The sequence below is a fragment of the Cariama cristata genome, unplaced genomic scaffold, assembly GCF_000690535.1.
Source record: "Cariama cristata isolate BGI_N322 unplaced genomic scaffold, ASM69053v1 scaffold31433, whole genome shotgun sequence".
NCBI lineage: Eukaryota > Metazoa > Chordata > Aves > Cariamiformes > Cariamidae > Cariama > Cariama cristata.
In genome coordinates, this window is record NW_009607563.1 from 29,035 (window position 1) to 45,344 (window position 16,310).

General features: G+C 46.7%; 1 protein-coding gene across 1 annotated transcript in view; it reads right to left on the reverse strand.

Annotated features, from left to right (window-relative positions):
- Positions 1 to 2,385: 2,385 nt before the first annotated feature.
- Positions 2,386 to 16,310, reverse strand: part of IQCG (IQ motif containing G) — an 18,989-nt gene continuing 5,064 nt past the window's right edge. The window contains exons 4-9 of the mRNA XM_009696757.1: positions 14,168 to 14,249; positions 6,850 to 7,011; positions 6,114 to 6,188; positions 4,363 to 4,494; positions 3,031 to 3,132; positions 2,386 to 2,529 (exon numbers count right to left, since the gene is read on the reverse strand). Coding sequence (XP_009695059.1) covers positions 2,386 to 2,529; positions 3,031 to 3,132; positions 4,363 to 4,494; positions 6,114 to 6,188; positions 6,850 to 7,011; positions 14,168 to 14,249 — 697 coding nt within the window. The remainder of the gene's footprint in view (positions 2,530 to 3,030; positions 3,133 to 4,362; positions 4,495 to 6,113; positions 6,189 to 6,849; positions 7,012 to 14,167; positions 14,250 to 16,310) is intronic.

Sequence of the window (16,310 nt, forward strand, 5' to 3'; positions counted from 1 at the left end):
ACCGCATACCCCTGTGGTACTGTTTCCTGCTCACCAAGCTGCTCCAGCATCCTTTTTTGACCTCATGATGACTCCATCAGTCACCTGGGACAGCTCTGTTCCCATCTTCCTGAGGGCTGCCCAGCTCTCACCAGGTGTTCACTTCTCCCCCTCTATCTGAAGCCTCGTCCTAACCAGCTTCCCAGTCGCCAGCCAGTTACCTCCTCGGAAACCAGTTTCTCCAAAGGGCTTGTGATTTCTGGTTTTCCCTGCAGAAAATATCATGGATGTGCACTTTGATCCCATCTCTTCATAGCCAGAAAAAATGAGCAGTCCCAATCCTGGCGAAGTTCCTCAAAACTGCCGGGTTTTGGGACGCTGCTCTCCGCTCCCATCACTGGATGCACTCAGCCTATTTACTTGACAGCTGTACAGCCAAGAAAGAGAAATCCGCTGCAGTTTCTATGGAGCAAGGTAAGGTTCGCAGGGAGAGCGGCGCCTCTGGGACAGGCTGGTGTGGCGGAGGAGGCTGGGAGGAGCTGGCTGGATGGCAGCATGACCCCGGTCCCCAGGTAGGAGCACGCTGTTCTCGTAAGCTCGTGGGGGTCCGCTCAGGTTAAAAACCTTTGCCCTCATCACACCACCGCCCAGGGGCCAGGACACAGAGTTGGGACTTGAGATTTCAGCACCCTTCACCTTAACTGGAAACAGTAGAACCCTGTTCTACTGATGCCTTTTTTCTTTTCTTTTCATTGGAATTATATTTTGTTCTCTGCTGAAAAGCAAGCAAAGCTCAGCCAATGCCATGTTTCAGACTTCAGTTGTTTGGTTGTATTACTAATGTGTGCCTAGAGTTTGAGATAGAGATCCACTGCCCCTCTGTTCCATCCTGCTTTTTCCTTAGCTCAAAACCTCTGATGAGTTTTATGATCAAACTTCATTCCTTCCACCCAAACAGGTCACCTGTTAACACCCACGACATACAGAAAATACCAGTCCGAAATGAAATGTACCAAGTCAGCAATGCCTGAAAAAGAAGAGTTAAAATTAGGAACAGAACTCCCGCGGTTGCTCTGTGAGGCGCTTCCCGCAGTGAGGAGCGGTGGTGCAGAGGGGGGTGTAAGCACTGGCCTGGCTCAGCTCCTGCCAGCACCGGCCTGGAGTGATCCCTGCGCTTCCCGCCCACGGGGACCACGGAAAGCGAGTGAATGTGTTCACAGCTTTGCTACCAGTGCTGGAATGGGAACGCCTTCTAGTTTCAAGTAAGGGGCAGTGCTCCAGCGGTCATACCAATACTTCTAACGCAAGTTTGTCTAGAGTGTCTGGAACTTCAGCGCTCCCTTGACAATCAACTCTGCCCGATAGTCGGGCACCAGCCCCTTCTGTCCCGTTCAGAGAGAGTTCCGAGCCAAAGGCGCTCTGCTCGTGATTTCAGTCGTCTCACTTGAACTTTAGAGCTTTTGGCACAGTTCAGCTTGGACAGGAGGACATTTGGATGAGGCCAGCATGGGCTGGTCACAAAGCGCGCAGCAGATTTGGTATGGTTTGAGCTCACTGTTCTGCGTGGGAGTGTCAGAAACCAGCCAGCTCAACCGCAGGGCTAATTTTGCTTTGTCCACAGACCTGCATGTGATTGACAGTCATGTCAGGAGAAAGGGCTCCCCTCTTGGTTAAAAAAGCAGCACACTGCTCCCCAGCAGCTTCGCTCCCTGCCTACTGCCTTGTCTCGCTGCACAGTAAGTGACCAGGGTGGTGGGTCCGGCTGGGACAGACCAGCTCCTGTAGGCAGCACGGCCGGCTGTCTTTTTCCATTGTTCCTTCCCTCGGTCGGAAGGTATTTGGAGCTATTCTGTCTATGCGCTGACATTTTGCAGGGCTGTGGGAATGGAAAGCTGCGTGCTTTGACTGCCCTTGTGTTTACACTGCAAACTGTCAGCAGTTTTCCCCCTGCCGACCTCATGCTGGCACTGACTGCAGGGAGAGAGCGCTGCTTGAGCCCGGGTGTGGGCGACTTGGCCTCTCTGCCTTAGAGCCGCAGCAAACAGCAGAGCTTCAGACCCGGCCAGTGCTCTGGGCTCTGCAGAGGAGGTTCTCAGTGCAGAGCATCCCATGCGGGTGAGTTACTGGTCTGTTAACAGGATTACCTCCCGCCGGCTGTCATGTTTCCATAAAGGACTTTAGGGATTAGAGTGTTTCTCACTGCTTTGATGCAAATCCCCTTTCTGCTGGAGAAACTGTGTCTCTGCTCTACAAGGGCAGCTTCACGTTAACTGTGTCTGTCATGAACTGTGTTCTTCAGAATAGCCCAAGCTCTGTTACATGGTTTATTTTGTTCTGTCAAACAGACAGACCACAGTGCCCTGCCCAGCGACAGCCCTGGCGCACATCTATGGCCATATTCTTTACTTATCGCATCTTTTTCTTTGCTCCAGATTTTTTCTTTTTCCCTTTTTCTTTCTGCTTTGATAGATGTTTCTGCCGACTCTTCCTGAGGGCCTGGTAGGGGCCAAGGTTTCTGCGGACCATTGTACCTCTCCACCAGGCCTGCAGCTGAGAGAGAGAGGGAGACAGGTCTTAGGGGAAATCACTTGCTGGGTACCTGGTACAGCTCAATGGCCAGAGCATCTCTCCTGCCCTCGCCAGCTCCAGGAGGGAAGCCCTGGCCCACGCAGCAGCAGTTGGGCCTGTGCTGGTTCTGCTGAAGGTATCCGCGTCTGGGCTGCGGGCATCTGTTGCTGGTGGCAAGGAGACCGTCAGGGGAGCTGCCCCATGACCCTCCCTGTCTCACCCATGTGGTGGGGCTGGTGTGATGGGCACAGCCCCAAATCATTTGAAGAGAGTGGCTTCTCCCCTTCTGCTCCCTTCTCAAATCAACTAGCTGCTGGCTTTGTGTCTGCCCCAGTAGAAAAGGACAGGCTTGTCCTTTGCTTGTGCCATCCCACAGCAGCCAGCTTTCTTGGGCCATTTTCTACCTGAACAAAGCCTGCGGTGAGAATTACTAACTCCCAACTGCTGATGGAGTAGCACTGCCTCAGCTTCGCACTCCTTTACCTTCAGGATGCTCTTCAGCTCAAGGGCATCCTGTTCTAGTTGTCTTCTTTTAGCCTCCTTTTCCACCCGGTCACTGATGATAGTTTGCTCAAATGTCTGGCACTGCAAGATAGGAGGGGGGTAGCAACAGTCACATGAAAAATACATCCCCTAAACTGCAGGGCCAGCCTTTGAGGCTCACTCTTGCCAGGGCAGGGCTCATCTGGACCCTGGTGCAAGGAGTCTTCTCCTCTGGCTGCCTGCTGGTCTCATCCTTGCTACGCGCTTTTCACAGCCCAGCCGGGGCTGCTCTGGCCCTGGGTCACAGTGCGGGTCCCCACCCTATGCACAAGGGAGCTCTTTGGCATCCCAAGGGTAATTTGTAAGCGTAGACCTTCCTCCCCCACCTCCCTTATTTGATCTTTTCTGAATCCAGATGGCAAATGTTGCTTATTATCGCTGTCAGTTCTAAGGCACCGATGACTGCTGCCAAAGTGAGACCTCTCACAGCCTGGGTGTAATTAACCCTCTGATCCTGTGCTGTAAAATGGCTGTCTGATGGCGTCTCAGGCAACAGATGGTGGTAGGAGGGACCCATACTCCCCCAGGCTAGGCAGCAGATGATGTACAAACACACTTGGGACGCTGAGATGACAGTGCCCAGGGTGAAAAATGAGCCCACAAGCAGGGAAACATCTAACTTAGTCCCATCATCTCAGACCCAGCGACAGTAAGGAATGATTACAAGTTAATTCCTTCTGGCTTTAAAACATCCCTTTTTCTAGGCCGTTCTCTCTGCCCTGTGCTGCCTCCTCTACTGTGCCTGCGTAGCTGTGATCAGAGCCCAGCAGTGAACCAAGAAACCAGTGTGGGGTAGGAATGGTTTTAACCAGAATCTGTTCCCTTGTAACGGAGCGTTGTGCAGCTCTGAATGCGCGTCTGCAGGAGGGGATGAGCTGCCTTTCCCACTCTCAGCCTGTCTTACCCCGATGTTGCTAGAAGGAGCAGATTTGTTCAGACTAAGGCAACAAACTAAGGTGAGGCATACTGATGGGATGGGACAGTGTCTTTGCCCCTCACAAAGGCTGTCAATAGCTCTCTGATTACTTGCTGCTATTTGAAAATAGCTGTAGCGGCAACTTCATCGTCCCTCCTTGATGTCACAGGTGGTGAATACAAGATGACTACTCAGTCCCTGCCTTCCCAGGACCAGTGCTTACAATCACATCCCATACCTCAAGATTATTGTGGGTTTTTTTTCCCATGGTCCTGATTCCTTATCTGAATGAGGGTAGAAAAAAGCCAGGATGCAGTTTTGCATGGCTGAGCACTGAGCTGCTGCTGCTGTCTTACCTCCTTGGTAAGTCTCTGCAGTATTTCCAAGTTGTTTGCCTTTGATGCTTTTAGGGCATCCAGTTCTTCGTCTTTAGCATCTGTGTCATTTTCATACTTGTCCACCCAGTATTCCAGCTTCTCTTCCACCTTCTGCATGGGGATAGAATGGTGCTTAGCATGGTACAAAGAGTGTATGGGGAAAGGTTTGCTACTATGATGTGGCCTGCTGTCAGGATGGTGGTAAGAGTCACGTAAATTTTGCATGGTTAGTGTTTCCTTCTTGTCTTGAAAGGGTCAGACCCCTAGGACTAGTGATCAATTACTGGTGGCCTTCAGACCCCTCGCTGGGGGTTCACTACAGAAGCCGCAGCACTGGACTGGGGATGAAGAGAGACTGGGTTGGGCTTTCAGAGGTGCATGAAGAACGGAGGAACACTGGGGGTTAGTTTTGTGAACAGTCAATCGTGGTGGAGTAAGTGACAACCAGAAGCCATTCTTTGTGTGTATACAGAGGGAGGGAGTTTTATGAAACAGAATTTGTCAGTGAGAAAGTTTTTATCCTCTGCCGGGCTCCCTACCCATTTTCTGGATTAAGATCAGCACAGAAAAGTCCCAAGGGACAGCACTTCACGCTATTTCAGGTTGTGAACTTGGCTTTGTCTCACTCATGAATAGGAGGGCAGGTGTTTCTGAAACAGTCACCCAGATGACTTCCTCCCATTCTCGAGTGACTTCTCCATAGCAACAACCGGGACTGCTTGCATGGAAAAATAATCTGAGGAAAGGCATCAATCTCATTACGGCATCACAGCTGGACACACAAGGGAGATGGAGGGCATGGTCATCCTCTCCTCTGTGGGCCCCTGTAAAGCCACCAGCTGCTGTCTGAGCACAGAGAGGCTTGTACTTTGCCTGCTAGTAGAGGGCAAATAGGCTCCAGCTTGTGCTTGGAAAGTCCCCTCACTGTGAAGCGTTAATCAGACCAAGGCCCTGGGATATAGAGGACACTATTTAATTGCTCACAAGATACAGCACTTTTTTGCACTCAAATTACATTTTTAAAAATTTATTATCTTCTATTATATTTTGTACTGGCAGTGATGTTAGGTAGCCTGCGGTAATACAGGTTTTCTTCTAATCATACTGTTGATGAGATGCTTTCCAGTGTTATTCACTGTAATGGGCACTGCTGTTGATGACAGGAAAGCTCTGAACCTCTGGATCAACAGCACAAGGATGTACATGGTTGGTTGTTGCTGAAAATGGGTACAATAATTGTGAGTCCTCAGATGAAGGTAAGGCAAAGCTGGGCTGGCAGTTTCTGTCATTTCCCCCTTGGTGCCCTCTCAGTGCAACACTTGGGTCTGTGAAACTGTTGCCCTCACTTTGTGCCCTAGCGCTCTTCACTGAGACGCTGGGAGTCCCAGCTACTGCCAAGGAAAGCCTAAATAAAATTCCAATTAGGTGAATACAACCATCTGAGGGAGGAAAAAAATCCGTAACACCTGAATAAACAATGCCAATCATTACATGAACTCTAATTTTAAGGAAAAGTATCCAAATGTAGCAAATCCCAAGTCTGGGAGAGCTGGGTTAATTAAGACTTGAGAATTCTATGATTCAAAGTAGCACGAGGATTCTATGATTCAAAGCAGCAATCATGAACCTGGTAAAGTTGATGGGGCAATAACTGGTTTTCTTTAGGCACTAGGTGATGATACAATGTTCATCAGTTGCTATTTTAAGCATCAGCAGACAATGACACGTACCTTATGGTGTTGCCTGAGGAAATTTTCAATCTCCATGTGGACTCGAATCTCCTCATCAGTTTTGCTCCTCAACTTCTGTGATCAGCACAGGCAGAAAATGTGAGAGACAACGTTAGCGCCTACGTGTGTGCACACACGTGCTGCTGAAAGCCAAGGGGGTGAGCAAGAGTGCAGGAGCTCTCTGTGTAGTCCACAGACATTTTTCCGAGTGACAAAATTGACCGAGGCAGTCTTTGCCCCTGGGCCATCTATGAAAAAGGCACAACTGGATCAGACCTTGATCAGTCAAAAAAAAAAAAAAAAAAATGCTTGCAAAACCAGAACCATTTTCTAGTCCAGTTCACCTTATGGCCACACAAACAGCTCTATCAGCATAATGTGCCGTGGGCAATGCTGGGAACTCGGGCTGCTTCTGTTGCTAAATAGCCTTGTAACTACCCCCTTTGGATGTAGTTATGGGTCTATTTCTCTGAGGATGGTGTTAGTTTAAGCGGTCCCTGCCTCCAGCCACTGTCTCCTGCAGCCATGCCATCCGTGCTGTTGCTATTTGCAGGACTGTACAGAGAAGCAATTGAAGGGAGAAAGATTTCTAACCTGGATGAGTTTCCTGATCCGGTTTAAACAGTTGTGTTGGTGACTGTGATGGAGAACAGAAAGGGCATCTGGGCAGCGAGGGAGGGCTCTTTCCTTACTATCTGGAGATGCCTTCTAGTAGGGGCCGTGGGGAAGGGCTTACCTGAATTTCCTCATCCAGGACATTCTCTGCGTTGCTGCACTTCTTCTTGGTTTGGTGGACCCGGAGGTCTGTGCTTTTCTTCACGTAGCAGCTCTCCATGTTCATTTTGGCCTTCATCTCTTGAAGCTCGTCTTTGAGGTAAGCAATCATATTATCTCGGTTCTAGTGGAGGAGACAGAAGCACAAAAGCAAGCCTGGAGACTGAGGTCAGCTCACTGTTTCTTGATCTCTCTACTCCCTGATAAACTCAGAAGAGACAAGATTATAGGCTTCACACTTTCCCTGAATGTTGCTCCATTTCAAGCTCTACTTCAAAGGGAAGTTTGATTTGTAACCCATGCAGAAGGCATTAAACCCATCAGCAAGGAGTGATTACCTCAGGAGAGGGTGGAGTGATGAACAGACTGGGACAAGAAGCCGGCCTTCTGGTGTCTGCTCCAGGGGTGGATTCAGTCATAGAATCATAGAATCATAGAATCATAGAATCATTATGGTTGGAAGAGACCTCAAAGATCATCAAGTCCAACCGTACACCTGATGCCACCCTGTCAACTAAACCATGTCTTGAAGTGCCACATCTAGACGTTTTTTGAACGTCTCCAGGGACGATGACTCCACCACCTCCCTAGGGAGCCTGTTCCAATGCCTAACGACTCTAACAGTGAAGAAGTTCTTTCTAATGTCCAGCCTGAACCTCCCCTGACACAACTTGAGACCATTTCCTCTTGTCCATGCTTATTATAAGCATGAAAGAAGCCAAATAATTTCAACTGCTTAAAGTTAGGCTTTACTAACCTCTTGGATTAGGGCGTCTCAGTGAGTGAGCATCTGTAAGAGAAGGATAATGCCTTAGCCCCACATAAGCCAAAGTTTGATTTCCTAAAGTATACTCTATTCCTTGGTTTCATTTTTTTCTAGTTGTGCAGCAACTGTATAAACAGAACCTTAGGAACAAGTGAAAATCTAATCTTGTCTTGCTTATATGTTTAAACAGTTCTTTCTTGAAATCTTACCAGGTAGATGGTGCCCACTTGTTATAAAAGCTTACACCAAGGACAAGGAAGAAGTGCAAAGGAGGAGCTCCCAGCCTCTCCCCATGCCTTGTTTCGCAATGGAGCTGAGCTTTCCGGGGGGAACTCTGTCCCCAGGAGCTCCCCCACAGGCAAGACTCCTGAGCCGATGTGCCCCGTTTTTCTGCCTTTTGGAGCGTGCTCAGGAAGCAAAGTGCATCTGCTTGATTTGGGATTGTTGTTTTGTTTACTCCTTATTATTAATTAAAAATTAATTTCTTTGACTAATGGATAAAAGTTCATTAATCTGGGGTTGGAACTTGGAAGAACTGCCTGTAAAATTAAAAACTCTAGACTTTTGTATTAAGAGTTAAAAAGGTCATCAAAGTCTCCTGTGCAATCATGCAAGATCAGTCTTAATGCCTCTGGTTTGGCGCCCGATTGCTCCATTACAGCCTTTCTCTTTGCTTTCCTGCCATGCTATGACGGGTTTGACATTCATCAGCCAAACCTTGCAGCTAAAGATGAAATACCGAAGTGCTGGCATTTAAATGTTTTGAAGCCCACATATCTTGTCTCTGAAGCACCCTCACATTCCTTAGCTCTGTAAACATGGAAAAATGCCACAGGAAGAAGCCAGCTCAATAGAGCTGTGTTTAAAAGCCTCTGCAGCATGACTCATTTAGAAATGGTTTCCTTATAAGAAAAGTTTGGAGCAGTTAAAAGGAAAATCCTTCCCTCTGCACCCCTGGTTGGACATAGCTAGGAAGAGTAAAATACGTTTGTAAGGCTCAGGACAGTTAGGGGCCTGGGCTGATGCTGTTTTGTGGGTTTAAAAGTCGTGTGTTCACATTTTTTTTTAAGGTTTCCAACATCAGATACTATTTTACGGCCATATCATCATATGACTGCAGAGAGCTACAGTACATGACCCTATTTGTGCCCTGTTAAGGCTTCTGGTAATGGCCTTTATTTTTCCTGGTACGAAATTTTCGTGGGCATTGGGAGGGGTTGTGTTCCTGGTCAGTAGACATGGGAGGTGACCGTACCACTTTGTTTTGAGATTGTCTTCCTGTGTCATGGTGGAATCACGTATAAACTGAGGGGCTGGCAGAGAGACTGGGGGGACGCTAATGAAAAACACTGATTTTTTAATATTTCTTTTTTGTGGCACTGAGGCTTAGCAAAGCCAAGGACTGCTGATGTCAGTGTGTTACTGCTATCTGCTAAGGTTCTGCAAACGGGTCAGAAAAGAAGGGTTCAGCCTAGGTTACAAAGTACTCAGATATTAGAGAGGTGGGGCAGAGCATGAACACTTCACCAGGTTATTTTCTTTTTCATTTCGTATTTCAGTAAAGCAGAGGAAAAAGTGCTTTTGATTCCAGCGCCCCAGGCCTCAGCCGGGATGGGGGCCCATCTGCTCTGTTTGTTTTCTTTGTTGTATGGCATGTTTGTGGTTTGGATTTGGTCTGTGGTGTTGTAAACGATCTTTGTTAGAGGTGGGGAGTCTGGGGGCTTGGTTACACAATCCAAAGCAGACGGGAAGTGAAATGCAAAACCCCACTGGTGGTTTACAGCATCGCATTCGCTTGGAGAGGGAAAGTCGGCTGCAGGCTTGTGGGCAGCTACTGCAGCCCAGCTGATGGGTCTGGGGCTGCGGAACTGGGGCACATGTGGATTAGGTTGCAGGTCATAAATGCAGCAGTAAATGCCCACAAGCTGTGGGCACCATCTGTAGAGTATGCTGGTCCCTGAACTTCAGAGACCGGCACTAGGAAAATGAGTTAATATTTATTCATTCTTGTTTATCATAGCAAAGATCCCAGCCAGAGCACGGAGCGCTTTCATAGTTAATGCAGTAAACCTCTGGGCTGCTTATTTGGGATGACTTCAGTGTTGAATCTGCCAAACCAAAGATGCAAAATCATACCTCATGTGTCCAAAACTATCACAAAACTAGCAGAGACCAAGATCAAAACCCAGGAAATAGTTGTCAAGAGCCAGTCTGCTTCACAAGCAGGTAAACAAGCTGATTTTCTCTGGTCTCTCAGCTCGCAGACATCAGCTCAGAGGCCTCTCTGCTGCTGTTACCCGGTGCCAGAGGAGTCTGCCCCACAGATGCTGTTTGGCTGCAAAACCAACTGCGCTTAGCTGGAGATGGTATGTGCACTCCTGTGTTTCCACTGACTTTGATTTATCCCTCTTGCAAGTGCCACCTAGATCTCTCAGCTCTTCCACAGCTATTAGTATTTCCAGTCACTTAAAATACAGCTGGTTACAGAAACAGCAAATAGGAGTGAACAGTTTGAGGAATTCCTCCGGCAGTCGGATAAACCCCCTGCTGCCCGCAGCACACCCAGCACCCGCCATTTCGCAGGGACTTGGAGGGGGCAGGGGATGGGGTGCTGTGGTACGTGCAGGCAGGGAGCGTGCCGGCAGAGAGCCCTGCTGCCTGCCTCCTTGCATCCACACCGACTGCGTACGAGCTCGAGTCTCGCCACTGGCAGCTGCGATATCTCAGCTTGCAAAGCCTGAAGATACGCTTAGATCTACACACCTGCTGCAGCCTGGACTTGCTTCCCCTGAAACCACAATGTGCAGCCCTACAGACACTTCAATAAGGCTATAGCCTGCATCTCTGTCCCAGCTGCCAGAACATCCCCATGCTGCACACTCCTGAGAAATGCCTCAGCCGAAAGGGCAGCAGGCCTGGAAGGTCACCCAGCTTCAACGTAACGGCTTCTGCAGCCCTCCACTTCCTCCCCACCAATCCCAGCAACTGCAGGAGCGAGCTGTGCGAGGGGCAGTTTGCTGGCAGAGGGAGCAGACCTGCTGGTAGCAGCAACCTTGTCGAAAATCCTGTCCCTCTGGAGCCAGGTCTGGATCTCGTGCGCCAGCTCCGGGTCCTGCTGAGCTGCCTTGGGGCTCTGCCAGCAGTGGAATGAAGTCACCCAGGAGCTCAGGACCATCACAAACCTCGTGCCTTCTACCGTAATCGCCTGGTGCATTTCTCCAGTAAAAACATGCACCAGTGGATGCATATATATGTTTAAAACATTCCCCCAGAACACTTCATTGATGTGTTTATCCTCCTGGGAGAGGATAAGGGAAGAAACATAGTGGATTTTAGTCACGCTACTAAAAGCATTACTGAGTGGTGCACTGATACAGTGGAGCTGGGTGTGTGATGAGAGCCCACACAGAATAAAAGTTACGGAGCTGTTTTTAGTGGGAGTGTGGTGCAACGTCTTGGTTTTCTGTCTGGTAGGTAGCCTGCAATATTACTGCTTGTTATAAAATTATACCGTGACTTGCACACATATACGGCATGAGTATACCACAAAACCTACAGGACGTTAAAAGTCTTTGGGTGAATAGCAATGCAGGAATTCTAAAGTTCACATTTTCTAAATTTTTATGTTAAACTATATAATCCTATACAATATTAACTTGTTTCAAAATCTGTACAGACTGCCATCACTTGTTCAGGAAACTGGAGAAAGTGGGCGTTTTTGTACAAGCTAGAGAATGAACACTGCAGCAGCAAACAGAACTGCAACCAAACTAGAGCTATCAGTGATGCTCCTGCCCAGAGGGGTAAGAGCAAAGCCAGACTGATGATTTCAGGTCCTTTAGAGACATCAGTGCTTTCCAAGAGGAAAGAAAACAAAATAAATAAGAACATTTAGCATTTGATTTGTGTTCCATTAGAAAGAAAAAAGAGCTGAGCAGGCTAATACAGCATTAATTAGCATCTCATTAAGAGGTAGCAAGGCTGAAAATACAAACATACAGGCAACGTGTGAAGCAAAGCTCGTGTTTTTCTGGTTCCATGATTAGATTTGCTCGCTTTTGTTTTCTCATCCACTAGACTGGAGACAGCCATGTAGGCTTTTGTCTACAGGTCTGTGCATTATTATTGTTCAAAGTACTCCAAAATCAGCAAGCTGTATTTTTGTTTTTAATTAGTTGGCAAGGTGACAAATCATGCAAGTGTCTGTAAAACAGCCTATGGGAAAATCCCACATGAAGCGAACAGCAATTATTCTCCCTTGGGAGAGACAGTGAGACACCATTATTTTTGGCACAGGAGGAAAGCAGTACTTGAAAGTAGTCTGGTCTTTGATTTGTTATCAAAGCTGAAACTATAAGGAAGCCCAGAAAAGGTCTTTTATGCTGGAAATATAAAACTAAAATCGCAGATGAGTGCAGATCCCACTTGATGAGGCAAAAAGCAAGAACTGATTTAGGAGAAAGTGCTGAAAGAAGACGGAGATGAGCACCCTCTCAGCACGGGAGCTACACACCTTCTCGTGACTGCAAGAGGTAGGAGAGGTGCAGGGCAGGACACAGACAAGTGCCCAGCCTGACTGATTGCTACTAGTGCGAGATGGGATGATTACAGCCCCCTATACACCAGTCCCTAGGAAGGCATTAAACTGGAACCGCATACGTATATTGTGAGCACAGACACTGTGAGGTTTGAGGAGCACTACACAGAAGGAGAACTACCTCATCATATTCACTAGCTCGGGGAGTGGGAGAACAGGAGCATCCCAGGAACCATCAGAGTCTGACTGAGAAGCGAAAAAGTGCAGAAGCAAATGGACAACAGTCTCTGAGCCTGACAAACTATCCAGCTTATTTCATTTAACTGCCACACAGATGTCAAGGGACTTTTGGGTTGTCCCACAGGGCCTGGAAATAGGCTCCCAAACCATTTCTAGTGGCAGTAAGTAAGTATATATTGAGGTATACAGGTCCCCTTGTCAGCCCTGGCTCTGGCCTCTATGCCCTTTAGATGTTCTGTTCAAATTTGTAAGGAAAAAAAGTTCATCCTGCATTTCTCTTTTAGTTCTCACAACTGTTCTTTCTTGGTTTGTCTCCTAACTTTCTAACTTGCCATTTCCTTCAGTGACTCCTCTTCTTTCTCCTCTCTGTTATGTCCACAGTTTTTTTCCAGTGTTCTTTTAATGTTGCTACACTTCCCAGAGTATGTTATGCATTTCCAGGATCTCCGCTAGTAGATGAGTACTGATCTAAATGAATTTTCCCATTTTGTACATTCCATGCTGTTCTAATATCTCCCCTGGATTTCTGGTGTTTCGTCAGTTAGAGATTGCTGCATACACTACTGGTGCCAATAGATCCTTCACGTTCTTACAACCGTCCTGTATTTACAATTAAACTTTCCACTGCACGTGTATCCAGGCTGCCAACGCAAAACCTTCATGTTCTATAAACTGTACTTCACCGGCATGTCAGTGGCTTAAAATTCCTCTCTGCAGCCAACTATAGCCTGGCTTGATTACTGCCCACGCTTTTGTCCAAAGACAAAATTCAGTGATACTGATTCTTTTAGATGTCCTTGCTATCCTCTTGCTCAGTACTGAACCAGGCATCGGATTCTTGTTCCTTCTTCTAGTCCTTGTGTAGCTCTGAACCTGCCTGCCTTTTGCTTGTTTTCCATCACAGAGCAGGGCTAGGTTATGTTTCCATGTCTCTGCACAGAACTGTGTGTGCTCTAAAGTACGCATGAGCATCGAGTGAGCTGTCTGGTGAGCATCAAAGTGACCAGTGATGCGCCATTCAATTGATCTGCACTTGTGTAGCAAGTCTGACATTTCCAGAATGCCCCAGATTTACTGTGCATGCACACACTACTTGCATGCTGCAGACAGAAGGGCTGAAGCTTTCCGGAAAGATCAAGTTGACAGCATACGTGCAATAACATAGATCCGCCCTTGTGTAGGACTCCCTACACAAAGGGTGTTTGGGATTTCCTAATGTCTGGAAGCCTAGAAAAAAAGATTAAAATCATGACATTTTCCCTGGACAAAATTATAGGTAGAAAAATGACATGCCCCTATGCCAGATGTCTGTCTTTCTCTCTCATTGTCACACTTTCTTCTGTGCCAGGTGTCATGTCTGCATAAGTAAGTAAGTAAGAACCTTAGATACTCCTCTTAGAGTATCTTAGATAACTTCTTTCTTACTGATTACAGATGTCTCTGCTTCACCACTTCCGGCAGTGTTTTTTGGGACATTCTAATTTGATCATGGTCTGTCATGATTATGAGCATTTTGAGCTCACATTTGAAAACTGTTGGACATTGCTCTTAAAGTCATTAGCAAGCTTATTCAGAATACAAATCTTTATTGCAATTATTCTGCTTCTATATTCCTAAATGGTGGATCATTATATATGCCACACGTCCTCTCGGCTGAGTGCTAGTTCCTGGGCAGCAGAGGCAAGCTTGCTAACAGGCTTCCCCCCTGGCATGATGCCCAGTGTTAAGTGATCTCACCTGAAGTTCTATTTCAGTTTCTTTCTTGACATCTTGCAGCTGTTTCTGGAGTGACTTTATCTCCTCCTTTCCTTCCTCCTCCCTGAAGAAAAATGGGCAAATACAATCACTTGAATATATCAAAAAAGACGAGAGCTGTTTACCTAGAAGGAGAGCTTCCTGTCTCCTGATACATTGTGGCACCTAAATGAGCACTGACCCTCTTATCCTGCTCACTCAACGAGTTTGTAACAGCTGAACTAAAAGAAGGGCACACAGAAGTTTGGCCTGCTTCTTCAGAACAGAAGCAGAAGAGCCTCTTCTTGTGGCTGAGTAGCAAAAAATGCATTTGTCTCTTCACTTTGAGCCTCAGGGAGGTGGCACGTCTGCAAATCAGGAACAGAGGCTCCTCACCAAAGCTAGTGACTTGGTAAATTAATCCCAAAAAAAGAGGTGCACAGACTGAACAAGAAGGGTGGGAATGAAAGGGAGAATGAGCCAAAAACTAGGGAATGCTCTTGTTGAAGTGGACTTGTTGGCTCTGGAGCGGACTTGAGGATGATGCGATTTCTATAGCGGAGAGGGAAGATTCCTATCATTGAGTCACAGTTTCTGCATTTCAGGCAAAGTCTCCCTGATTCTGTGCAGAAGCATGCCTCATCAGCAGACAGTGCCAAATTGTGTAAGTTTCATTATATATACGGAGAATGTTTTTTTCATATCAGACTTAAAATCTTTCAAAAAACACTGCCTCAGGCTCTGAGATCCATGAAGGGATATGAAGGCCAAAAGCTAGAGAGGTGTTTACCTGTCTGAAACAAAATGGATGCAGTAATGTGGGTCATATTATCTTATTTCACTTGCAGCACTTTTCTAAGTTTTTATGCTTATGATTTGATTTAAAGCCAGCAAATACTACAGTTGGTACCTGCGGCTTCGTACCCTATCCCAACCTTACAATCAAACATGCATTTAATTTTCAGAGTCCTTAGCTGGGTGACTGTGATGAACAAAAGTTCCCGATAAGGAGTCCCAGTCTTACCATAGACCGCTTTCAGACTAGTATCTTGACACAAAACTAGACAAGTATATGTTATATTGAAAGACAGATCAAGTTCATTCCATGAAAAGAATGTATAGTAGAACAGACAACATAATGGCTAGATATGATTGACAGAATGGAATAAAAAGGATTATGTCCTTTCTGATTATAATTTGTCTGCTCCTTTCCACCTTCCAGTATTGGATAGTTACTCCACAAGCAATTGCTGCTTTCATTTTGCTTTCTGTCCCTTCCATGGATAAACAATAAATCACTTGGGTTTAGACAGTGGAATAGTTGGGGTTTGTGCTTGAAATTGCACATTTCACTGGAAGGTGGGGAGTTGCACTGGAGGCAGATCCCTGAGCCACCACTGGAGCTCTTTGACTAGGTTGGACTCATGACAAATCATGACTTACAGCAGCTTTGCCGTCTACCCTAAATGATGGGCCTGAGCTCCTACACAGAACAAAGTAGCTTTAAAATGGTTAAACACTTCTCTGATGACTGCTATTCTCTCTGATAGGCTTGGGATTGAACCAGAGCTTCCCACGCTAAAAAAACTCCAAACCTCTAGTGCAGAGAAGTTGGAGCTAAGGAATCACCAGTCTGAGTTGAGATGATAACAAATCCGTACCCTGTAAGATTTGGGACAGAAGAGGATCTATAGTGCAGTGCCTGGTGGATTAGCCTTAAATAAGCCAACTGCCTCTCTCACCATCTGTGCTAGCCCCTCGCTGCTACTGGGAAAAGGGAGCATATTAGCATAGGGGTCAGAGCAGATCCTCCTGGGCATCACATAACCTAAAGACCATATGTTGCTGGCCTTGGTTTGAACAGACTCTATGCTGCTCTGGCTTTCACTGGGGACAAGAGTTAAAGATCAGAGAGCTCCCACATCACATTATGTTTTAATTAATATGGGGCAGCATTTGCATTAATGCAGGCACTGTTGTCCACTGTGGTCAAGCCTCAGGCAATTCCTAGCTCAGATCAGTATCAGAACCATCAGTTATTTCTTTCTGAAGAGGAAAGAAGTGCAGTATGTAAAGCAGACATAATAACTCAATTTGAAAAAGCAGAATCCTTTCTGTATTGTTGGTTTTTTTTTTCCTTTTAAGC